Raw genomic sequence first — 27,317 nt, 5'->3', positions numbered from 1 at the left:
AGCTCCAGAAAAACATCTATTTCTGCTTTATTGACTACAACAAAGCCTTTAACTGTGTGGATCACAATAAACCGTGGGAAATTTTGAAAGAGATGGGAATACCAGACCACCTGAGAAATCTGTATGCAGGTCGGGAAGCAACAGTTAGAACTGGACATGGAACAGACTGGTTCCAAATAGGAAAAGGAGTACATCAAGGCTGTATATTGTTACCCTGCCTATTTAACTTATATGCAGAGTACATCATGGAAAATGCTGGTCTGGATGAAGCACAAGCTGGAATCAAGATTGCTGGGAGAAATATCAATAATCTCAGATATGCAGATGACACCACCCTTATGGCAGAAAGTGAAGAAGAACTAAAGAGCCTCTTGATGAAAATGAAAGAGGAGCATGAAAAACTTGGCTTAAAACTCAACATTCAGAAAACTAAGATCATGGCATCCGGTCTCATTGCTTCATGGCAAATTCATGGGGAAACAGTGTCAGACTTTATTTTTCTGGGCTCCAAAGTCACTGCAGATGGTGACTGCAGCCATGAAATTAAAAGACACTTACTCCTTGGAAGGACAGTTATGACCAACCTAGACAGCACATTAAAAAGCAGAGACATTACTTTGCCAACAAAGGTCTGTCTAATCAAGGCTATGGTTTTTCCAGTGGTCATGTACGGATGTGAGAGTTGTACTATAAAGAAAGCTGAGAGCCGAAGAATCAATGCTTTGGAACTGTGGTGTTGGAACAGACCCTTGAGAGTCCGTTGGACTGCAAGGAGATCCAACCATCCATCCTAAAGGGAATCAGTCCTGAATATTTGTTGGAAGGACTGATGGCAAAGTTGATACTCCAATACTTTGGCCACCTGATGCGAAGAGCTGATTCATTTGAAAAGACCTGATGCTGGGAAAGATTGAAGGCAGGAAGAGAAGGGGACGACAGATGATGAGATGGTTGTATGGCATCATCAACTTAGTGGACATGAGTTTAAGCTCCGGGAGATGCTGATGGACAGGGAGGCCTGATGTTCTGCAGTACCTGAGGTCACAGAGAGTTAGACACAACTGAGCGACTGAACTGAACTGATGGGACTCGATGCCATGATCTTAGTTTTCTGAATGTTGAGTTTTAAGCCAACTTTTCCACTCTCCTCTTTCACCTTTACCAAGAGACTCTTTAGTTCCTCTTTGCTTTCTGCCATAAGGGTGGTGTCATCTGCATATCTGAGGTTATTGATATTTCTCCCAGCAATCTTGATTCCAGCTTGTGCTTCATTTAGCCTTGTATTTCACATGATGTACTCTGTGTATAAGTTAAATAAGCAGGGTGACAATATACAGCCTTGACATACTCCTTTCCTGATTTTGAACCAGTCTGCTGTCCCATGTCCAGTTCTATTGCTTCTTGACCTCCATACAATTTTCTCAGGAGGCAGGTAAGGTTGACTGGTATTCCCGTCTCTCTAAGAATTTTCCACAGTTTGTTGTGATCCACACAGTCAAATGCTTTAGCACAGTCAATGAAGCAGATGTTTTTCTGGAATTCTCTTGCTTAACTGATGTTGACCACCCTAAAATAGAGCTAAGACAAAAATCTCCAACTCATATATCAGTCAGATCGTATACCATTATATATGTGAAATAAGTAATTATTCTGAATTACTAAACACTCCTAGTAATTTTTATCTTGTCTGACTAGGTCTCCTGAATGTTTCAAAGTAAATAATTCTCCCATACAAGAAAAATGAAACAGAACAATGTGGATGTACCAGATCTGCTTTTTTTTTCTTTCTGTCTAGGACTGTATACTAACTCTAACATATGAAAAGCAAAAAAAGAAGAAAACACAGCTAATCTGTCCTAATCCTAATCCAAAAGTGGCGTGATAGCAGCAAGGAGATCAAATCAGTCAGTCCTAAGAAATCAACCCTCAATAGTCATTGGGAGGACTGATGCTAAAGCTGAAACTCCCATACTTTGGCCACTTGATGTTAAGAACTGACTCTCTGGGAAAGATCCTGATGCTGGGAAAGACTGAAGGCAGGAGGAGAAGGGGACAACAGAGGAAGAGATGGTTGGATGACATCCCTGACTTACTGGACATGAGTTTGAGCCAGCTCCAGGAGATGGTAAAGGACAGGGAAGCCTGGTGTGCTAAAGTCCATGGGGTCACAAAGAGTCAGACATGATTTATCAACTGAACAAGCAGAATTTGGCTAAACCAAAATGAAAAATAATCCAAATGTAATTTGTATTTTTCTTGGAAATTCATTTAAATACTGTACGAATTCTGGATGTATCTGACACTCTCAGATTTAATTTCCTATAAGGTATATATACTAATTAACACCTGTTCAAAATTCTTTATCAGAAAGAACCAGAAAGGATAATGTCAACCTTTCCTCAATAATTTTTCTTGGCTCATGCTTTAAGATCAAAGTGAACAATTCTGTACAAAATCTGGGCTCCACAATAATAAATTTAGATAATGAATGAAGTTAGAGACACAATAGCGAAGACAAGCACATGTTGGTCAATTTATGAGAGTCTAGCATTTAAAACAGGACATTCTGATACTGGTCAATTTGACTCTGCTGCAAAACAAGAAAATGCATATCAAGTCAAAACAAAGCATTTTTATAAATCAGAAATAATCCAAGATATCCTACAAGGTTGAAAGAGTCAAGTGTGTTTACCTCTTGCTCTTCTATTTAGAGATCCTGTGTGTCATCCAAGCCTTTGTAAGACACCAGATCTATCTCTTTTTTTGGTGTTTTTAAGATTTGTATTTATTTATTTTTAATTGAAGAATAATTGCTTTACAGAATTTTATTGGTTTCTGCCAAATATCAACATGAATCAGCCATAGGTATATATATATGGAGAGATCAATCTTTGATAACATCAGATTTGTGTTCTAAGTTTTGGTGTTTTAAGAATTAGGTTTGAACTGGCTAAAAATAAATTGAGTACACTTAAATTCTGTCAATAATTCTTTTCTAGTAACAGCTGATTTTATTAGCATTTTGTGAATATTTTCAGATGCTCTATTACTAAAAATGTATAGCTTTCATTTAAAACTACAGTATGCATTTTTGAAATATTATTCTTAAAAAAATCTTAACTTTCCCACAAAGTTTTACAAGGATCAGAGCAGATGGGCAACATTGTGTATTATGTTAATGTTTTTTTGCTGTTTAACTTCTCATCGTTTTTTAGAACATTGAATACCCTTCTCACAAAAAGTAGGAAGAATAGAGATAGAATCCGAACAAAAGCTTTCTAGATGGTCTCAGGGAGGTGATAAGGGAGGCTGGTGTCACAGCTTTCCGAAACCTTTGTCTTCCATAGTGATGTTGCCAAGGTAAGAAACTGAAAAGTGGGTATGAAAAGAGAATAGCATGGATTTACCTTTTTGAATCTTAATAGATTTTTACATCTTAGATTTTAATATTTTGATCAGGTTAATGATCTAGCTGTATAAGGATCTAAAGAACCTTCTGAAAGTTACAGCATGGGGCAAATGGGAAACATTAAGGTGAAAATGTTACACTGTCATAAATTTACATGCCATGAGAAAGCATGTGCAAATTATCTAAATCCCCTCTATATTTTGATGATTTTTTTTTTACATTTTGATCATTTTCTTAAAAACAGGTAGTCACAGTCAATCCTTAAATAAATGAAAAAAATGCAATAAATAATGTCACTGATAGGTACAATACCAGTGTAAATATTATGGTATAATTAATAACTTAATATGTAATAAAAGTCATTCTGAAAAATCAATATATTTCAAAATAATTTTAAGCTGTTATTTCAAAATATGATTTGATCTTAAGGTTATAATAAACTCAGAAAATATACAATTCAAAATACTTTTTAGTTTTATTAACAGGTTGCAGGTAGCTTCTTTTAATTGATAACTCAAATTTTTATCATACTTCTTAAGTTATAAAAACAGTAGTATAATTGAAATTCAGTCCACAAATAATTCATTCTAAGCCTCATATTTTTTTCACATTTTGTGGTTGAGAATTCTAATGCTGCTATAGTAAATAAGGACAGAAAGATGTCTAAATTATGTATATTTGAAGAAAATATTATAATAATGTAAAATCACACAAGAACACACCAAATCATTTTTTTCTGAGGTTTAATTTTAACTAATGAATTTTTAAATGATGAAGGTAATGTCAATCCAAATCTTGAATTATTTGTAACGTACAAACTATTTTTTGTAATTGTAGGTGAAATAGATTATTTTCACCATGGCAATGCCTTCACCCTTATTTATGGTCTTTTTCTTGAGTTCTTTTTCCTCAACAGTTTAACAAGTCACTTCTGGTTTGGCTAAAGTGCAATCCTAGCACAATAATGTTTCAGCTTGCAAGGAAGAACACCCTTATTGAGTTGATAGAACTCCACCAACTGGATTAGATCCGTAAATCTTGTATGTCCATCATCTAGGGTGTGGAACATCTCACCATCATCTTCCACCTGAAACAGGAAAAACAACAAACCAGTAAGAAGGGAAATAACTACTCAGAAAGTCAATCATGTTCTATTGCACACTGCATCTTTAAATGCCAAAACTGACACATTTATAATACTAAAGGACAGTGAAGAGAAGATTCTGGCACATCCACTTCTTTTTTGTAACTGTACTTGCATTTAAAGGAAATATCATCTGATCCCAAGGTAAGCAGTGTGGCTCTACTTCCTGTATCTTCAATTCTCTTAACGGTCTATAGTTAGAATAGTAGGACCAGTCTGAATCAATACAGTACACAGTGAGAAATCTGCACTATTTAGTGTAAGAGTCAACAAAAGATTTTAGTATGCCTACCCTCAGAAAATAATTTCCACTTCTAATTGCTGTCTACCTAAAGCCTCACTTTGTATATTTAAAAATGAACATCCACCAGAATTTGTATCAGTAAATTGATTCTGGAGCAGTCAGTCAAACATTATGTTAATGGAATGACAGGTTGATTTGGTTTTTTCTTTTCCCTTTGCATTGAGATCTTCGGGCATTAAGCAATTCATAACTTGCCAGGGATGTCACTTACATAATAAAATGCAGTCAGGAAGAAACTTCATTTGGATTGGATAATTTCAGGAAGAGTTCATTTGAAAAAAGAAAACACTAGCAACTTAGCAATTTCATGTTAATACTTTTTGAAAGTAGACTGGATCTCTGTTCCACACTATCTGGTTCTAATACACAGACCACACGCATACATACATGCACGCTTGCACATACACACACACATATGCAGCAGGAGCAAGAACAACAACAACCAAATCTCAAAGCAAGCTGTGCCACCTGGAAGCAGAATTACATTTTTAAAAGGTGTTCAGAATAGTTTAAATAATGATCTCCAGTGCTACAACACCTGCTTACATATCCATAATGATGATTATAAACAAAACTACAAAAAAACATTTTTGGGACAAGAGAGGAGAACGGGCTTTAAAATAATGGTTTTTAAAGAACCACTAGTAGATTTCAGGAGAAAGAATTTTCAGTGGCCTTTTAATAATAAGTGGCATGGGGTCTATACAGTATTACCAAATCATATTTCATGAGAAAAGGGAAATTTAATTTTTACAATTCCTGTATTTCTTATATTAATTCAGACTCATAAAACCATTTCTGCCATACTTAACTCTAGTCAAAGCACAAGCTCCCATATTATATTTAATAAAAGAACCAAAGAAAACTAAAGTCTCCAAAGCTTGTGCATTAAGATCATCTCTAATACACGAATAAGAAATCACAAATACTTACTGGTATAATTTGAAAGTGCTTTATTTTTTGTCCATGACTCATTGACAGTACAAAAGTTTTGGGGTTACTCTGACTATCCCGTACCAAGAAAACTCTAAAGAGAGAGAAGGAATTTCAATGTTTTTCTATATTTATTCATGGATTTCATAGAAATATAGCCTACACCAAATCCAGGAAGTATATTCCTAAATGTAGCTGGAGTTTTCCTTTTACTGCGTATTCAATGATGGGATTATCCAACATGGTAAACAATATGGTATGATATATTCTAATACTATAAAACTATCATTGGAATTAATTTAATTTTAATAGTATAAATGACAGTCATTTGTCAGATTTTTTTGCTCACAATAACCAATATAAAGCTATGCTGGCATCAACAATTATTGCCAAGTCCTTTTTCCATTGGGAAGTTGGGTAATCATATGCAACTTTTTGGTACAGAGAATGAATCATTAGCATATTGTTACTTCTGGATCATGTAAAGTCCTGCAGAAAGAAACTTTTTAGAATTAAAAAATTTTAAACCCACTCTTCTATACTGGATCCTTTTTTTTTTTTTTTTTTTGGATTCTGATTCCTACTACTACATACAACTAAAACTGAGAAGTGAATATATTCTAAAAATCAATCCTGAAATCATTTATTAAATGTTTGAACAAAATACTTTTAGTAAGAGAAACATCCAAACAACATTTACTTCAACCTTGAAAAAGGTAGCATAAAGTCTCTATAACAGGCTAGAAAAACAAGACGTGTCCTAATGGCCTAAGAAAAATGTGGCCAGGCATGGATTCTTATTAACTGGCAACTCAGTGCATCACCATCTTTGTATTAATTGCTGGCAAACAGACTGGGCGAACAGTTCCCACTGGTGACTCCGATAACTAATCTCACTGTACCTGAGGCAAGAGACAGCCAAAAGTGAGCCATCACAGACGTCTGACAAGATTATCCATTTCATCTGTGCTGTGTGATTCTGACATTCCATCTCTGGGAGATGGGACAAAAGGGAGTTTCCCTGGTCAGTCAAGCTCTAAGCCTCGCCTGATTCCTGATTCCTGAGTGGATCAACACTACCATCTAGCGGACTGCCCGACAGCATCACATCTTTCCAAAAGGAAGACCAAAAACAAGTTTTTACATTAAAAAACGTAAAACATAAGGATATGTCATTCTTTTGGCAGTTATGTCATTCAATTAAAAAAACTGGGCTCAAAAATAAGGAAAATTATAATCCTCCAAAATATTTTGACAATCCTTTGTGATTTATTTCTTTTATTGGTCTTATCAAACAGTAATTCTGCTGATTGTTCAGATTTAATCTAAAAAGATCTAGTTCCATGTAGAATGTATTGAAATCTTTTCTTATTTAGAGCCTACTGAAATGCTGACTTGCTATTAATAATCTTCTACATGAAAACGCATTTTTGTCTAAATGTCTGTATTAAATCACCTTGAAATCTTGCCATCATTTTAATCCAACCCTTGAAGATATAAGATCCCATTACCACTTGTTTAAATTGATGCTGGTTTTATTTCCCATCCAAACCTCAATACAACCTCCTTAATTTGTACTGCATTTAGGAATAAAATTCAGCTAATATTATATTATAGGAAGTATCTATAATATTGAGTAATTTGAGAAGAATAAAATTCTTTAGAACATAAATCTTGCATAGTAAATTTTCTGCTTCTCCTGTGTCTTCTATGGTATCCCAAACTAAAAGATAACATGAGAAGAGTCAAAAAGTACTATTTTCATAGGTTTATATTACTTAAAACTGTTAAAATTTAGAGGAAAGAAATGGGATGTAAACAGAAAAACATGAAATAGTCTAAGTACATAAGAAACAGCTTTTTGCTTTACTTTTATGTTTTACTTTAACACACCCTCCATCAAACTTAAAAAAATGTGCAACATGTAAAATGTGGTTCATGGTTTTGTAAGATGCGGTTTTGTCATGACACAAACAGTACTTTGCCATTGTACTAATCAATTCAAATCAAAATGTTGACACACCAAAATGTGTTCAGTTTTCCCCCATCAATTAATATCTGAGATGCACAGAATGGGAAAATATTAACTATCACTGTTTAAGACCAGAGAATCCTATTCAGCTATCTTCTTTATGGACAAAGACTATGCAACCACAATATAACAGGTATTGTCTAGGTATTGCTAGGATTCAGTGGCAACCATCCTTACAACACAAAGTCACTTCTGTTTTATTGAGCCGAAATCAAAACTCTCTCTGTTGAATAAGTAATTACTGATTATAAGAGAAATCAAAAATCAGTGCTATTCAAAATCTAACTTACCCATCCACTAGACCTTGCTGAATAATCAATCGCTGAGCTTCCTCTCTAGAAATTTTGTGGTGAAACCATGGTTGGGACCGGTGGATAGCTGAAGAAATAACGTGGGGTAATACAAGATTTGTTTGAAATGATCATAGTCCAGTGACATGTACTTTGACCCTGGCCCCTAAGTGACTACATCTAAATGCAACCTTCCCACCCCGCTGGCCACGGCGACTGTGCGCAGACATACCCATGCTTGTGGTAGAGCTCTGTGAGGATGCAGTGGGGCTACCGTGACTGCCCAGGCGTAAACATCCTTTTTTCTGCATAAGGAAGTGGGAGACAAATTTCAACTTTCGGGGTGAAACAAATTCAAATCATAAATATTTTGAAGAACATGAAGCTAATCTGTACCCTCCAAGCTAGTCCTTCTTCAACTGCAACGGAAAGGGCTTCAGTGGGATTTTCTATAACTCTGGTTTTCTGGCCTGAGAAATCCATTGCTACCAGGGAATTCTCTGATATACTTCTCTGGAAAAAAGCACATTTTTTTTTACCTTGAAAATACCTTTGAAGTTACCTTTCAGTCCTTTGCTGACAATATATCTCCATTTTAGGATATGGTTCCAAAGGTAACTAGCAGGAAATTAAAAAGTTAACAATACATATTGATAGGAAATGATGCTATAAAATAATTTAAGTAAGTTACACAGTTATTTGTTAAGGTCACTGAATTAAGAGAGATTATTAGCTTTCAAGGTAAGTATGTCTTTTTCCTAAAGCAACCCTGTATCTTTTTATTCATTTAAGCAGAAAAATACCAATTCACAAAAAAATAATCCTTCATATGGCTAAAAATATCCATCACTTCCAAATTCATCTCTCTATTATGCTTTGAAATTCATCAATGGTTATTTAAATGTTAAATCTACCTACTTATAAAACAGCTTTTATTAAGATTCAAGATACACTAAAGCTATAGCAGATTCACTTACATTACTTCTTTAGAAAGAAACAGTACTCATATTTTATAATAAACCAACAACATGTATTTTAAAAGTTTATCACATCAACTTTCCTCTAACTTAGAAAATGAAGTTTAATGAAATAATTCATATAACTCCATAATATTAAAATTTCTATGATTTAGTATGTGAATGTTTTTTCATCTTATGGGCATAAACGTGGCAAAATAAGAGTTGCAAAACTTAGTCTGAATGATGAAAGAACCAATAGAAAAGGAAGACATCTTTAAACATAATTTTAAACAAGTAAGAAAGTCATCTTTGCCAATTACTTTTTTCATTCATAGTCTCTGATTGTGAAAATAAAACACCCAAAACATGGATCTTATTTTGTTTTTTCTTTGTTTAGGACTCTAATTCACAACCATCTTTCTTTAAAATGTGTCATCTTAAATAATGTATGCTAAAAAAAAAAAAAAAACTCGTCAAACTCTCCGATTACAAGTGTCACTCGGTTTACAGGAATAAAACCTCTCCAAAAGACAAAATATCCAAAACCAGCATGTGTATGCATGCTAAGTCACTTCAGTTTGTGACCCTATAGGTTACAGTCTGTTGGATTATCGAAAAAGTGAGTGAGTTCCAGAAAAACATCTATTTCTGCTTTATTGACTATGCCAAAGCCTTTGACTATGTGGATCACAACAAACTGTGGAAAATTCTGAAAGAGAAAGGAATACCAGACCACCTGACCTGCCTCCTGAGAAATCTTTATGCCAGTCAAGAAGAAACAGTTAGAACTGGACATGGAACAACAGACTGCTATATAATTAGAAAAGGAGTACATCAAGGCTGTATATTGTCATCCTGCTTATTTAACGTATATGCAGAGGACATCATGAGAAATGCTGGGCTGGATGAAGCACAAGCTGGAATCAAGATTGCTGAGGAAAATATCAATAACCTCAGATAGGCAGACGACACCACCCTTATGGCAGAAAGCAAAGATGAACTAAAGAACCTCATGATGAAAGTGAAAGAAGAGAGTGAAAAAGTTGGCTTAAAACTCAACATTCAGAAAACTAAGATCATGGCATCTGGTCCCATCACTTCATGGCAAACAGAGAGGGAAACAATGGAAACAGTGACAGACTTTATTTGGGGGGGCTCCAAAATCACTGCAGATGTGACTGTAGACATGAAATTAAAAGATGCTTGCTCCTTGGAAGAAAAGTTATGATGAACCTAGACAGCAAATTAAAAAGCAGAGACATTACTTTCTCAACAAAGGTCTGTCTAGTAAAAGCTTTGGTTTTTCCAGTAGCCATGTATGGATGTGAGAGTTGGACTATCAAGAAAGCTGAGCAGCAAACAATTGATGCTTTTGAACTGTGGTGTTGGAGAAGACTCTTGAGAGTCCCTTGGACTGCAAGGAGATCCAACCAGTCTCGCCTAAAGGAAATCAGTCTGAATATTCATTGGAAGGACTGATGCTAAAGCTGAAACTCCAGTACTTTGGCTACCTGATGTGAAGAACTGACTCTTTGGAAAAGACCCTGATGCTGGGAAAGATTGAAGGCGGGAAGAGAAGGGGACAACAGAGGATGAGATGGTTGGATGGCATCACCGACTCCACTGACATGAGTTTGAATAAGCTCCGGGAGTTGGTGATGTCCATGGGTCGCAAAGAGTCGGACACGACTGAGTGACTGAACTGAACTGAAGTGACATCATGGTCCGCCAGACTCCTCTGTCCATGGGATTCTCCTGGCAAGTATATTGGAGTGGGTTGCCATTTCCTCCCCCAGAGGATCTTCCCTACCCAGGGATCAAATCTATGTCTCTTAAATCTCCTGCATTGGCAGGTGAGTTCTTTACCATAGTGCCAACTAGGAAGCCCATAAACCAGCATGCTGCTGCTGCTGCTAAGTCGTTTCAGTCGTGTCCGACTCTGTGCGACCCCGTAGACGGCAGCCCACCAGGCTCCCCCGTCCCTGGGATTCTCCAGGCAAGAATACTCAAGTGGATTGCCATTTCCTTCTCCAATGCATGAAAGTGAAAAGTGAAAGTGAAGTCTCTCAGTCGTGTCCGACTCCTAGCGACCCCATGGACTGCAGTCCACCAGGCTCCTCCGTCCATGGGATTTTCCAGGCAAGAGTACTGAAGTGGGGTGCCATTGCCTTCTCTGATAAACCAGCATGGGCAATGTTTAATAAGCTTTCCCCACTGGTCATTAATAGAAGAGCAACACACAAAAAATGGGCTTCCAGATGGAGCCAGCGCTAAAGAATCCGCCTGCCAATCCAGGAGACAAAAGAGATGCAGTTCAATTCTTGGGTCAGGAAGATCCCCCAAAGGAAATGGCAAACCGCGTTGGTATTCCTGCCTGGAAAATTCCATGGACAGAGAAGCCTGACGGGCTACAGTCCATGGGGTTGCAAAGAACTAAACACAACTTGAGTGTGTGCACACACACACACACACAACACAAAAAAAGTTTTCATGGTAAAGGATGAGCCAATATACACCTGGAGACTCCTGGCTTAAGGCCATTTTGCCTCTCTCTCCACATGGTTTCTTCCATATCCTGCTTCGTCTAACAGACTCTAGTCAAATGTCTGCTTGAAACAAAACCTGGTTCATACAAAAATGGGATGGGGGGATCATTTATCTCTGCGTTACACATCCCACTTTGTTAGCATTTATTGTTTCCTCTCGAAACCTTGCTATAGTGGTCCACAATCTTATTATGGTTCCTCTTTATTTGTGGAGATCTGGCGTGCAATCTTTCATTTGTTACAGGAGTTTTTGCAACTGACAGCTGCTCTTTCCAGACAGATGCTGTCTCTGTAATCTCTATTTGCTGTCACACCTTACTTTGCCCTTCTCACCCCATGATCTTCTCTGCTGGGTCATGGACCAGTCAGATATACTTTTGCTTTGCCAACATTAATGAAAAGCTTCCACCTGCCCAAGCCACAGAGTAACTAATCTCAATCATAATGATAGCTTTATCCTTATAATATCTCTGCCTTCACATGCCAAGATGGCCTCTGTAATCACAAGACTCTGATAACATAAAAATACTGTTAGGAAAGAAAAATAAACATAAGCAGTTGTTCTTAATTCGCTTCTCATTTTTTCCCCTATAGTATGACAGGCTGAAATGTAAAACAAGATCCCATGTTCCATAATTACCTGACCTTAAGTAGGGAGTCTACAATACAAATAAGTATTTTCATTTGCTACGTTAACTATGCTAGGGGAACACACAGAAATAGAGCAAATGTTTTCTACTGAATGGCAGGTGGTAGATGAAAAATTAATAGTTTACCTTTGGTGGACAAAGAAATGGAAGTGAAGCAAAACCTGACTTGAACCAAAAGGTCATTTTCAGCTCAATTTCTTTCACATAGGAAAGCGACATTGTTAACATTCAGAATCAGTGTATTTCTCAACTATTTGTCCCTTTTCCTAGCTCTTCCATGGGGTGGATAAACAGGGCAAGCCCCAAAAATAAAAGTCCATGATTTTAATAGCATGCCTCTCTTTAAGAAAGAAGGAGCCTGAGTACACCCTCCATTATCCAGATCAACCTTGAGATCAGATCCAAACACTTTTGAGTGAGGCTGGGGCATGAAATGTTTTTCAGGCAGCTTAGCTAAGCAGCAACTAGTTAACTACTCAGTCTCTGCCACTCCAGGGCTTTCCTGGTGGCTCAGATGGTAAATAATCTGCCTGCAATGTAGGAGACCCAGGTTCAATCCCTGGGTCAGAAAGATCCCCTGGAGAAGGGAATGGCAACCTACTCCGGTATTCTTGCCTGGAGAATTCAATGGACAGACAAGCCTGGCGCGTTACAGTCCGTGGGATTGCAGAGTCAGACACGACTGAGCAAGTGACTTTCACATAAACATGCAGTGCAGGCCATAGTAAGAGGGCACAGAATTTCCTCAGATAGTGTCTGACACTCACCTCTCATCAGTGTCATACAGAGCCACAGGACATCAGAGGTATAATCATTTCTACAGATCACACAACCACCCTCCCTTATTTTATACTGCAGGACAGCAGTGACTCAACCAAAGTCATACTCTTGGTAAAAACAGTGACAGGCCCTATCTAAGGTTCTTTTCTGTACCACGGGATGGGAGGTACAGGGAAGAAAATGCAATTTGGAATGTCTAGCTCAAGGTCAAATATGAGAAACAATACATAAGAACTTCAGTTGATTTGCTTCTCCCATCCCCTCATTCTGGCCAGGGTCTAACTAATAGATGTTCCTTTAAATGAATTCTGTTTTTTGTCCTAAAAATAGGCCAAATATCTGCTTCTTGAAATATCTGCTGATGATTCTCCTTCCAAAGCCTGATGGGGTAGCTACTGTGTGCTGTATATAGTTAAGATATTCATTATGGTATGATAATTTTTTCTCATTTCCCTTCTCAAAATGAATCCCTGGAGAAGAGGACAACATTGTCCCTTAAAACTATAACTAAAGTAGGCAAAGTTTTTCCTGCTGTTCCTTGAACGTGCTGCCTTGATGAAAACCCAGAGGCAGGTGAGGTCACTGACTCTCTCATCTAGAAACTATCCTGGGATTCTGTATACATATCAAAGTAAACACAAATGCCTCCCCAATCTTTTAAGTTTCCTTCCTGAAAATTAAGAAGAGTAGAGGTGCCATTTTGTCTGATGTCAACTGCCATACAGGACTAGGTCCTTGTCCGCATCACAGAGATTCAAACCTCTTGTCCTTGAACTCCTGTTTACAGCCAAATTCAAGACTCAAGGAGTGTCTTTTCTTATACAAGGTGTTGAACAAATACAGCTACATTAACTGAACCGTCATAGATTTACTGATCAACAGTAGGATCAGTTTCAATGGAAAGAAGCAAGAATAATACTATACTTGTATATTAATGACAATGATGAGACTGGAAAGGACTTATTTTATAGCTTTTTTCCCCTATGATTAAGAGGATACTAAATAATAATTGCCTCCAAATCATGGCTGCTATTAACATGCTCATCCTAATAACTTTAGACTCTGAAAGAAATTTAGAAGGATTTAGAAAAGGATTAAGATAATAAAATTCATTATTCATATATACATGAATTAAAAGATTAGGGTAAGCTGACAAATTATAAAAATTCTCACCTTAAAGCTACTGCTTTTATAAAAATTCATTACATTCCTTACTTCCTTATTTTAGAGCTAAAAAGTAATAGATATAAAAATGAAAAGTTACTCTTCCTTAACTTAAAGCACCATAACTACAGAATTGGAATTCTTTTTCCATATTAGTCTATCAGGATACATAATCGACATTATTTCATGCCTCATTCCTAGAACTGAGTGTTTTATCTGCTATGTTACCATGTGCGAAAATGCACCTCCCTTGGTCACAGCCATGAAAAGCATGTTTTAACCTAAGTGTAAATGCAGCATGTTAGCCGATTGGTCACACAAGCTCATACGTCCAAATTTCCAATATATTCACCAGTAAAGAGCACAAGCAAAAACAGCAGAACATAAACTTTAAGTTCAAAAATAAATTTCTTGTTAATGCACAGGAAATTAAAATTAGGTCCCAAAGACGGGGAAAGATGTATCTGTGTATAAATATCCAAGTGCCATTTAGGATAAACTTGTGAAGCGGTGCTAGTCTTAATGTAATGCACAACCAATATTTTGGCTTGCATCTTTTGGGTTTCCTGGAGAGCGGTATGTTTTTCAAGGACCTGAAACTTTAAAAATATTATTGTTAGAAAATCAGAATGCAAAATAAGTCACAGGCTATGATAATCCCAGAATTAATATTTAAATAAATAAACCTACAATCAAATCAATAATTAACAAATATCTACACTCTCAAGGACAGTGTTCTATAAAATATCTTTTTAAAATCTAAACTTCAATGTAATGACACACAATGACTCTCATAATTCTTTCAAATATTTAAAATTTTTCTTTAACATAAAACATTATTTTATGTTTTATTATGTTTTATTATGACTACTTAATGTATGCCCCACTATTTGATTTTATCACATAGGTTGCACTCATATAAGATCCAAAAGTAAATAGTTTAATATAACATGGTAAGAAGCTGTCCAAAAGTTACTTTACTTGACCAAAAAAAAAGGAAATGTATTATAATGTACATTTATAATGTAACGTGATTGCAAATTAATGTAACGTAAATATAAAATAAAATGTAGGTTCAAAAACTTGGTCCTTACCATGGGAGATATACTCTGAGAACTGTAGCCACTTCTGCCTTGATACGGATGCATGTAATTCTGGTACAGCTGCATGCCATACTGCAGAATAAATAAATAAAAACACAGTCCCACCACTTTTACCACATATGTAACTTATGAAAATAAATACTCTCATTCATTATACATCAATATAAAAAATGAAAATTACAAGCTTTCATTAAAATACATAAGTAAAGCAACCAAAATTTTGAAAGATAAAATTTTACGTTCTAAATAGGACAGTTTAAAAGAGTGGTTTTTATTGGGACCCACACTTAAGTTCTAGCTTACAATACAAAGATCTGGAATTGACATTCCTACTCATTATTCTTGTGTCAATAGCACCAAAACTATGTGGAGTGGTGTATCACCTAGTGATAAGGTAGCTCACTTGGGAAGTCTTCCTGAGTTTATGGTACCAAGACTCTGAGAATCTGACACACATCCTAAGCAGAACTGGGTAAAACTTACCATAACCCTTCAATGACAAATTTACCATAACTCTTCAATGACTGATTGATGAATTACACTGTCTTTTGTAATCCATAAACTTGATCCTATTTTGAAGATTCCTGGCACTGTCCATCCTCTGGTAACAACACTCTTAGGCCATTGTTTAATTTTTGACTTTAAATTCTGGGAATCAAAATGGTGGGGCATCAGGCTGATTTCAGACAAAGGGTCATGGCATACAACGTAAAGAGCAGTAGATAACTACACAGTCTTTACTTTCATGAGGTAGCATCATAAGAACCAGACTGCCAGGCTACGATAAGAAAGTGGGTCTGGATTATAATTGGATTATTAGTTTGAGAAACACTAAGAATGTCAACTGCCATGGCCAAACAAACATCTTGCAGGAGCCCCCATCTGAAACTGGAAGATAACCCCCTTAGATTTAAGTTACTCCCTTAAAAAAAAAAAAAAAGGAAGGAAGAAACCAATGGAACAGATAGGCTTGTCTTTTTTTCTGCTACCCTCTATAATTCTCTCCATTTCATGGAGCCATTATGAACTTAAAAGTAGGTCCTATATAAAAGACTTTGAAAAGACCATGGAAAACAATATTAGCCTTAAGATGAATTCCCTTTAAACATTCCAACAGAGCTATTTCTCTACTAAAAACTATTTTCTTGAAAGCAATTCCAGCAATGTGGATATATTTGGTAATTAGGCAGAAAGTCAGAGGGGGGCGAGGGAAGTCACTGTTTTCAAGATTTTGCTTTTAATATGACTACAAACCCAGAGTCATTTAAAATTCTCTGTGTTGACTTCTTTATCCAATTATTTCCCAAATTCTAAAAGTTATTTTTTAATTTAAGGTTTGATTGACATTAATAGGATCTAATGAAATTTATTTTAAATCAACTCTAAGCATACAATGACTTTAAGAAGAAAGAGGAGCTTAATTTCTAGTCAAGTTCATTTTGAAGAATATATAATAGACTCCAACCAACACTTTCACAAGTACGTGCTGCCTGGACACCTTTTATTCACCTGAAGTGAAAAGTCTGTCATCTACTAATAAAACTGTTTCCTTCAAAGATGTTCTGTCCCCAATACCCCTGGCTTTAGGAAGTTGCTTCTGTGCTGCTGAAAGTCTTTAGTAGGCAGTTAACTCTGATCAAGGGGTAGGGCATGGATCACCTTAATATTTCCCTGTCCTATGGAGGTTAAGGCACCAAAATATGTTAAAGAGTTCTAACTGAAGGAAAGGGGAAAAAGACACCATGTACTTGGGACAGTCTACATGAACAAATCTCCCCTTTTCTAAGTCTCTGATTTTTTTCTGATTCTATATGGAAATGGAATTTCTTCAAAGAGAATGGAAGTATTTCTGTTTGTTGCTACATGAAGAGTTTACATGTATATATGAAAAAGAAAGGAAAATAAAGCAAGAGGCCAAAATTCTTGGGGGAGACTATATCTAATAAACAGCATATAATGGAAACAAGAAGGGTACTTCTGGTTGAGCCAACAGAACATAGACTAGTCTTCCCCTCCTCCTTGCTGTTAACTGTGGAAATAACACAACAGACAACCAAAGGAGATGATCAAAAGCTACCTCTAACCCTAGGTGAGCCCAGCTGCACCAGCCATGGGGATCAAATCAGCACCTCACTGACAACACGCTGCCAGTCCCCTATTAGACAGTCTCAAATGTGTCTGTACTGGCAGGCCCAGGCTTCCTGTAACTGATTATTTTTCAATGTAAAACAGATCATATCACTTGCCCATTTGATTCCATGGTGGTTTCTCATTGGTTCCATGCTAAAGGATTTCACTGATGCTGCCCTGTATTTCCAGCCTCATCTGGAAAAGCCTTGCCATAATTGAAACAAACAGGGAACATGGATGTGGTAGCAGAATAATGGGCCATATATGTCCACATCCTGGAACCTGTGAATATAATACATCAGGCTAACTGTGTGGGTGTTAAGTCGCTCAGTCGTGTCTGACTCTTTGCGACCCCATGGACTGTACCCCACCAGGCTCTTCTGTCCATGGAATTCTCCAAGCAGGGATACTTGAGTGGGTTGCTAGGCTAGCTGGCAAAGGGGAAATAAGGTTGCAGATACGATTAAGGGTGTTGATCAGCTGACTTTGGAATGACATGATTGCCTTAGATGATCCTGGTAGATCCAGTGTAATCACAAGGATCCTTATCCAGAGCCAGAAGAGAGAATCAGAAAAAAGGGAGCATGGAAAGAACTCAGCAGGATATTGCTGCCTTTAAGGATGGAGGAAGGTGTCATGAACAGTCTCTAAAGGCTGGAAAGGGCAAGAAAACAGATCCTCCCTTAAAGCCTCCAAAAGAGAATGGAGGCCTGTTGACACCTTTTTAGGCCAATAGACCCATTTCAGATGTCTGAATGACAGAGGTGAAGGATAATAATTTTGTGTTTTAAGCCACTATGATGGTAGTAATGTGTTACAGCAGCTATAGAAAACTGATACAACACAGCCTCTTTAAACTAGGCATCTGGGACTTGAAAGAGACTGAGAAGAGTCAAACAGTAAGAAGGTACAGTCTTCCAGAAACTGAGCATTCTGGATATAAAAAGAACAAAGCTTTCAGTATATTTCACCATTTCTCAGACAGACATCTGTTTTTAGACTAACAATCTGTATTATAACCTATGGCATCTTATATTCACTGTGGACCAAGCAACTTGCCATTGCCTGAAATTGATGGGATTAAAAAGTCATTAGCATCAAACCTTGTAAAGGGATTGCCAGCGGCTAGAAAGAACCTCACAGACCATGGCAGAGCACTCATCTGCCTCCCCAAAGCTCTTGAAGGCACAGAGCTGGATAATCTGTGAAAAATATAAGTATCCATGACTCTGAGATGAAAATGATTCAGAAAAGTCAGATTTAGAATATGAAGAAGTTTCATGAATACCTTAACTAATTTCATATATATATGTGTGTGTGTACATACACAAAATTGATAACTTCAACAAAAATGATGAGAAGCAAGACTACAGGCCTAAATAAATCTAAATACTCAAATGAAAATAAAAATTATAAGTGATGTGAAACCTCACATCATAATTTTATTGCCATAATTCTTATCTTTCTAGTTATATAAAAATAATGGAGCATCCTAATAAAATCAATGGCATGTTAGAGTCACTGAAGGACTTTTAAAGGAAGTGGGTTTACCGCCTGCTTCTGTGTTGGGTATTTGAATTTGAGCCCATGAGAAGGGAGAAAGTCTTGCTATACAATGTTGGCAGGTATCTCCTCAATCAGCCTAGCTAGACTTCCAGAGTTCTGATGGAAGGGGAGAGAAAACCAGACACCTTAAGATATTTTCTCTACCATAACTGTGATGGAATAAAGTCTTCCAAATAGTGCCAGCTTCTTTATCTATGAAAGGAGGGGACTGGATGAAGTCAGTGGTTCTTAATCAGGCAGACACTTGGAACTCAATCACTAACTCAGGATCCCCGAGGATGCAGCTGGGCACATGGAGCCTCAGAAAGCACCTCCTGTGATTCCAATGCATGTCTCTGGTTACCAAGTTACTACTGCCTTGACTGGTTGGTTTCCAAGACACTCTAAAGTACTTCTCTCTTTTTCATTTTGTTTGTTTGTTTTACATTTTATGACAATGAGAGCAACATAGAAGTGATTAGTGACTACTTATCATGAGGGTTTCAAAGAATTAATAATTATAAGATTTGCTGAAATAAAAATCATGACAGCCATGTTGACAATAGACTATTTGAGAAACAAACAAATTTCTAATAAAAAGGTAACCATAGTTACCTTTCTGCCATAATACAAAAGGAAGAAAATTTCACAGTTAATCCAAAAGCTTTACATTACTTTTAAACACTTGCTTCCTACCACTTCACACCCACTAGGATGATTATTTTTAAAAAAAATAATGGAAAATAATATGTGTTCATGAGGTATGGAGAAGTTGGAATTCTTATACATTCCTGGTGGGAATATAAAGTGGTTTAGCCTCTGAGGAAAACATTTTGGCAATTAATCAAAAAGTTAAACATAGAATTACCATGTGCCCAGCAAATCCACTTTTAGGTATATATATATAAAAATAAAAACTGTTACTCAAATAAATATGTGTATAGACATGTTCCAAACAGCACTATTCACAACAGTAAAAGGTAGAAACAATCCAAATACCCATGAATGGATAAATAAACAAATTGTTTACTTAACATATATGTGTGTTAAACAATACACATACAATGGAATATTACTCAGCCATAAAAAAAACAAAGTACAGATATAAGCTGCTACAACATGGATGAAACACAAATTATGCTAAGTGAAGAAGCCAGATCCAAAATGTCACATATTGTATGATTTTGTTTGTATGGTGGTTTAGTTGCTAAGTCATGTCCAGTTCTTTGTGATTCCATGGACTGTAGCCCCCCAGGCTCCTCTGTACCTGGGATTCTTCAGGCAAGAATATTGGAGTGGGTTGCCATTTCCTTCTCCAGGGATCTTCCCGACCCAGGGATCAAACCCAGGTCTCCTGCACTGCAGGCAGATTCTATGCTGACTGAGCTACTGGGGATGCACAGAACATGTGCCACCCAACGTGGGGCCTGAACCCATGACCTGAGATTAAGAGTCGCATGCTCTACTGACTGAGATAGCTGGGCACTTCTATTTCTGTGAAATATCCAAATTGGTAAATCCATAGAGGCAAAACATGGTTGCCAGAGGCTGAGAGTAACTGCTTACTGGGCACAGAGTTGCATTTTGAGTGAAGAAAATGTTTAGGAACTAGACAGAGGTGGCAGTTGCACCATATTTTGAATGTACTCAAGGCCCCTAATTTGTTCATATTAAAAAGAGTTAATTTGGTTAATTTTATGTTACAAGTATTTTACCTCAATTAAAAAAAAAAAAGGAAAAGGACAGAACATAAGATTTTGCTCCAAGCCTGGTATGACAACTACTAATTCTGATCCTGATTATTCTGCCCTTCTTAAAATGAAATGGGTAATGTTTATAATTATAAATTTAAAATTGTGCTAAATTTACTAGCATACAAGTTTTGAAAATACATGTGTTTTTTATATATCCAGGAAGGTATCATCTGTGTCTCTCTTCCCTACCTAATTTCAGAACATTCTTACTCCTTGTCAAAATGTTTGCCAAAAAATTTTGCTTATGGAAGCTAGAATTCTTACTTAGCACAAAGGTGAATATTTGAATAATACAGCTATAGTAAAATTTTTAAAATAATTTTCATTAAACTAAAAAGCAATTCACACAATACTTAAATAAAACATAAAACAACACATTAAACATATCCAGGTGGGCACATTTTAAAATACACTTTACTTAGAATTGATGACAATGTTTCTAAAATGCAGACTAAGTAAGGGACGGGAAATTTCAGTCAGTTTTACTGACTATATATGTAACAGTCTTACCAAAAAACAAAAATCAGAACATTTCTAAAAATGGAAGACTCCACACACACAAGATAAATGCATTAGGTTATTCCACTCTACTCTGGAAATGTTTATCTTTTAGATAAAAAATAAAATACATAAATATGGTAGTGGTTATTTTTCTTTTTCCTCACAAAACCACACGAATTCAGAGTGAGTCTTCTGAGTTTTGATATACAGCCATTTTCAAACTTTGATGGTACTCCCAGCATTTAATAGAAATTCACGCCTGCATCGAGATTACCTTAAGCAATCTAATCGCAGTCACCCAGCACGTCCTACTCTGCTCTTCTTCTGCACAGAGCATTTTCAGGTCTCGGGGCCCTCCCGCTTTGTTAGGCTAGAAGGCCACAGCACATTGTTTATCGTTAATGCATATCTTGAAGGTAACACCTGTTGAAATAAAAGCCACTAAAATTCTCCTATATATAAGAGAAAGCTGTCTCTTTTTAAAAGAAATTAAAAGAAACTCAAGCTTACCTAAAAGGCTGAGGCTTGCTTTATTCATCTAGCAAAATATTAAGCCTGTACCTTAAAGCAGAATCCATAGTTAGTCGGTGCTCCGTGTTTTTTTTTGCCTGCCAGTGACACATAAATATCACTATTGCCAAATTCGCTGAAAAACTGCAAATGCCGTGGTTCCTTAAAAAAATATACATGTGTGTGTTGAAATGGGTACATATATTTTACACTACCTTTTGTATTTCTATTATATTATGTAATTTATACCTTGGTAAACATTATCTCAAATAATACCATAGAAACAAAAGGAGAGGAAAACTAAGTCACCATATCCTTAGATAACCAGGAGCTGGATATGAGATTATTTAATTTAAGAAGAGGTGACCTGTTTACAATTTAACTTCCAATATACCAAAAAATATATCTCCATATTTATTTATTTTTTTAAATTTTATTTTATTTTTAAACTTTACACTATTGTATTGGTTTTGCCAAATATCGAAATGAATCCGCCACAGGCAAAATGACTCGCTTTAACCATCACTTCAAGGAATCTGAGGGAAAGAAGAAAGAGAGCAAAGAACAGCTTTTGAAAATGTTTCTTTATCTGGGTTTCAAACAATGGTAGTTCCTCAAAGGGAAAAAGGGTGGTTTAAGCTTCTGCAGCAGTAAAAGAAAAGAAAGAAAAAAGAAACAGATGAAGCTCCCTGCTGCATTGAGAAACGATCACTCCTCATGTTTGTGTACTGCCTCAAACACCACAGCAAGCAATGAGGGAGGCAGCACGACCCCCTTCTTTTATAAAAGCAAGGGAGCCTGTACAGATAAATGCAGGGAGATTACCTGGCGATGGAATTGTATGATTTTCAAGGCAAAATGGAATCGTGAAGGGCTATTTTTTCTCTGGGAAAGCCATGAGATTTAGAGTTGGTCATGGGAAATCTGGGTCATACTCTTCTGTGATAGGTTAATAACTTGGAGAAATGCTTAATTCTGGGGTTGAATGTATAATCAAAACTGAGCAAAATGCACTTGTTCTTTAAAATCTTGCTACTAGCAGTCTCAGACCAGCAGTATCATCAGCATCTGGGAGTTTATTAAAAATGGAAAATCTCAGGGCCCACCCCAGATCTGCTGATTCAAAACCAAAATCTATAGTTTAACAAGAACTCAAGTGATTGTATGCACTGAAAGACAAAGCAGAACATTCAGCAATTTGAGCAACCCATTCAAATCCAAATCCAAAAAAATTCAGTCATTGGACAGTAGGCTGGCTATCCCATCAAGAGTTTCTGTTGTATGCAACTGTTTCTCTATGTGTCACTGTTCTTTAGGCACTTTAACCCAATGAATGAATATAGTTCCCAACTCCATGGAAGAATGCAGCAGAAAAGAAAATTGTTAGAGACCCAATCTAGGGTCCTGGGAGAAGGGAGGAGGAGGAGGGAGAAAGGTACTCTCACTGGCATGGCCTTTAAAACTTTATTCCTTGATAGAAACTTTGCTCATAAAAATGTCTGATTTCTATCAAGATGGAATAAAACCATTCCTGCCCACTGATACTGTAGAAGTCAATGTAGCTGAGTCCTTTGGATGCGAGAAAAAGGCAACTCAAGAAATACTGGAAGGCCATAAGAGGCATGATCAGCTTCTTCTCTTGAGTTTTTTTCCACTAGTTTGGATGGTATCACTGACTCAATGGACATGAGTATGAGTAAACTTCAGGAGTTGGTGATGGACAGGGAGGCCTGACGTGCTGCAGTCCATGGGGTAGCAAAGAGTTGGACATGACTGAGCGACTGAACTGAACTGAAGTGCAGACATATCAAGGTTTACAACACTATTAGACTGCAGGCTGAGCTGGCATGGTTAGCAAAGCTATGCATGCACACGTGTACATAAGGGGGGAGGTGGACAGCAGGGTACTTAGATATTTCTCTGTAAATGTAAGTCACAGCCATTCCTCCAAGGCTTGCAAAAGTGTTTATGCAACTCCTGTGCAGCCTACATCTTCACAAAGTAAAATAAACAAGACCCTTCTCATAGAAAAAGGGAAGGAAATGGTCACTTTGCCAGGCAGGTATGCCATATTAGACTTTAGACAACCTACATGATTTGTATCAAAGTCATAATCCTTGGGGTTATCTAATATATGGAATTCCTTTTCTGAGGGAGAAGGTAAAATCATTTTCATGTATAAACTACAGAACACATGCTTATTAAGCACAGGCTAGAGAGAAGACCGGGCTTCCCTGGTGGTTCAGAGGTAAACAATCTACTGCAATGCAGGACATGCAGGTTCAATCCCTGGGTTGGGAAGATCCCCTGGAGGAGGAAATGGCAACCCACTTCAGTATTCTTGCCTGGGAAATCCCATAGTCAGAGGAGCCTGGCGGGCTACAGTCCATGGGGTCTCAAAGAGTTGGACGTGCGTGCTGCGTGTTAAGTTACTTCAGTTGTGTCCAACTCTTTGCGACCCCATGGACTACAGCCCCCCACAACCCCCAGGCCCCTCTGTCCATTCTCCAGGCAAGAATACTGGAGTGGGTTGCCATTTCCTTGTTTAAGAGTTGGACACGACTTAGCTAATAAACAACAGAAAGAAGGCTGTTATGTATGATGCCCAGCAAAGTCAGACACCATGCTGAGGAGAGCTAAAGTATGACCTGAGGATAGAGGTTTGATACTTGTAATGCCACCCAGCCAAGGGGGAACCATGGCAAGGATAAGATCATGGCTCCAACAGATGGAATAAGAGCTGTCTTATTATGCAATCAGTAGGAAAAGAAAGGAGCCAGGTGAAAGAAAAAGATAATGGGCAGTGGATGTTCATGAGAAACCAATTAAAGAATTCAGGAACTGAGGAGATACTATCATATCTTCCAGTGAAGAATCACTGGAAAGACAGTGAAAGAAACACGGTCCCTGGATTTAGAATCTATTTTTCTCCCATGTTAAAAGTAAAAAGGTGACCCAACACACATTTGTTTAAAACTAACTTCATATATTACTTCATACATTAGGAACACTGGGAAAAGAGAACGTTCATTACAAAGGTTAAGGAAAAATCTAAAATCTTAATTACAAAAATGGGTAATTATTCATCCTAACATTATCTACAATATAAAAATTTGAGAACTCGGTTTAAATCCTCAAGAAAAGTTAAATGCATCTATAAGATAGAATGGGGCTTCCCTGGTGGCTCAGAATACTAGTAGTCAAACTATATATACTTATAAACAAACATAAAAGATTTCTGTGAAGGAATGGGTTACTAAGTGGAGCTCTATTCCATGAAATATTCTACCACTTAAATCTTAAAGAAACACACACACACACACACAAACACCTGCAAATCTTCATGCACAAGCGTGTGAGTAGCAACAAAGGAAAACTGTGTTTCAGGGAAGCCAGGAAACCATGCAAGAAAAATGGGGGAAAATATGGTATCATTACTTCTTTGCAACTCTGTAACTCCTGTTAGGACCACTGCCCAAATATCTAGTCTCCATCATTAGCTGTGTTCTGGGCATTTCCATTTGATGCTTCATCATCAATGCAATATATCTTGAACTAAGATCATTGTCTTTCTTCTAAGATGGTGACCTTGAAACAAATCTCCTATTCCTGTTTATTTCATCATTTTCTATTTATTTTCCTTTCGTGTCCTTCTCTAAGAACATTAAGTGCTTCCTCTTCTTTCATATCAACTGTCAACAAAGCTTGGCCATTTGCCATTTGATCTTACATCCACCCCTTTCTTCTCTCTCCACTGCTCATCCTAGGTTAGATCTCATCACCTCCATCCTTGATTAATGAAATGATCATCTAATTAGCACTAATCAGCATCTGTACCTCAACTCAATCAATCATTCTTTCTCCCTTCCCTGCTAACTACCCACCCCCATCTCCCCTGCTCCCTTCCCCTCTTCATTTTTCTGTCTCTCTAGTTGATTTTTTAAGCTTCCTATGGCCATACTAATCTTCTTACAACCTGATCATTTCAGTCTTCACCCAAAATTAAAAGATCTGTCCGTGTCCTAACCTGAAGAAACTGTGAATGTGACCTCCTTTTTTTTTTGCAAAGGGGTCTTTGCAGATGTAATTAAGTTAAGGATCTAAAGATGAGATCTTCCTAGATTATCTGGGTGGGCTCTAAATCCATGACAAGTGTCCTTATCAGAGACACACAGAGAAAGGAGAAGATGGTATGAAGAGAGAGGCAGAGACTGGAGGCAGCCACAAACAAAGGGAAACCTAGAGCCAGGACTAGCCAAGACAGAAAACAGTACTACAATGTAAAGGATCAAATATTGAAAATGAGAAATAAATAATGAACATCTTCAGCATATAAGAAAAACAAGAATTTGCAGACTGAGTGTGTATGTTGAGAATCAAGCCAGGTTTAGCAGAATATATTTGAACATACCAAGAAATATGCCAGGAAATGACTAAATACCGAAGATGATAATAAAATTTGAAAACGAGCCAGAGAAAAATGACAGATTACCCATCAAAAAGCAACAATGTTGTCAGTGACAAAACAGAGGCATGAACATAGAATTAAACTCTCATGAAAACTCTCAAAAGTAGTTTTACTTAAAAGGAATCTATGCATTGCATAAAATATCAAGACACAGAATGCAGGCATATGGTGTAGTCGGCAACTACTAGGCTCCATAGAAACAGTCTACCTAGTGCTAGCACTAAGGCAATTATACGCATATGTGATTGTGTGTGTGTGTAGGAACATCAGCACAGCCATGTCTGTGTAACTGTATACATAGATAGGTATGCATACACAAACACACAAACACATACATCCACCTGATCATAACACAACTTCCTCTAGGAATTTACAGTCTAGGTGAGGAGGCAAAACTGACACACACAAAGCAATTAATAAGCAGTTACAGACTCAGCTAAGTGTTATTAACTGCTCAACATCAACAGGTCAGTAATATGAACCTGGGTAAAAAGAAAAGATGTGAACTCTGATGGGCTTCAAAACCCCAGCCTTGATAAGAAAAACGAGGGCGGATTCAGAGTGGGGGAAAAATGAGCAAGGAATGTGATACTGAAACAAGAGCATCCAAATTCCATCAAAGGATGTATATTGAAACTAGTGGAAAATAAAGCTGAATAATTAGTTTTTAAACAGGTTATGGCAAATGTTTGGAATCTTAAAAAAAAAAACCAAATATCAATACCATGTAATAAAATAATAAATAAAACAAAGTAAAGTCCATTTTAACTTACAACTTCCATATAATTCATAATATATCATTGATCATATATCATAATATATCATTACAATTTACCTTTGATGTCCCTTTAGTAGAAAAATATAAACCGGATCTTCTTAAAAGGAAATAAATCTTTTTCCAGGACTTCTTTCCCTGTTCTTTTGCATGTAAGAAGCCATGGATTTCAGGATATGTGCTTGAACTTAGAAACATCTGGAAGAAAAATTAGACACTCTGATATAGTTTCTGAATCAATGATACTGTAGCTTTATACTTCAAATAGAAATGTGCACCTTCAAACAGGACTTACACCACTTATACACCACTATGGAAAT

General features: G+C 36.9%; 1 protein-coding gene across 5 annotated transcripts in view; it reads right to left on the bottom strand.

Moving 5' to 3' along the window:
* Positions 1 to 4,135: 4,135 nt before the first annotated feature.
* The window catches only part of GRB14 (growth factor receptor bound protein 14), a 128,139-nt gene continuing 104,957 nt past the window's right edge, over positions 4,136 to 27,317 (bottom strand). For 3 of the 5 annotated variants that reach the window (XM_070804068.1, XM_019971748.2, XM_019971756.2), the window contains 9 exons: positions 27,058 to 27,195; positions 21,806 to 21,916; positions 21,519 to 21,614; positions 15,306 to 15,386; positions 8,509 to 8,625; positions 8,345 to 8,417; positions 8,113 to 8,200; positions 5,791 to 5,884; positions 4,136 to 4,496 (listed from right to left, as the gene is read on the bottom strand). In XM_070804068.1, coding sequence (XP_070660169.1) covers positions 4,350 to 4,496; positions 5,791 to 5,884; positions 8,113 to 8,200; positions 8,345 to 8,417; positions 8,509 to 8,625; positions 15,306 to 15,386; positions 21,519 to 21,614; positions 21,806 to 21,916; positions 27,058 to 27,195 — 945 coding nt within the window. In that variant the 3' untranslated portion in view covers positions 4,136 to 4,349. Of the gene's footprint in view, positions 4,497 to 5,790; positions 5,885 to 8,112; positions 8,201 to 8,344; positions 8,418 to 8,508; positions 8,626 to 14,220; positions 14,811 to 15,305; positions 15,387 to 21,518; positions 21,615 to 21,805; positions 21,917 to 27,057; positions 27,196 to 27,317 lie in introns of those variants that run through there. The other 2 variants (XM_070804081.1, XM_070804084.1) reach the window with 2 other exon arrangements.

This window comes from Bos indicus, chromosome 2 (genome assembly GCF_029378745.1).
Source record: "Bos indicus isolate NIAB-ARS_2022 breed Sahiwal x Tharparkar chromosome 2, NIAB-ARS_B.indTharparkar_mat_pri_1.0, whole genome shotgun sequence".
Taxonomy (NCBI): domain Eukaryota; kingdom Metazoa; phylum Chordata; class Mammalia; order Artiodactyla; family Bovidae; genus Bos; species Bos indicus.
This window is presented reverse-complemented; position numbering and strand designations above follow the sequence as displayed.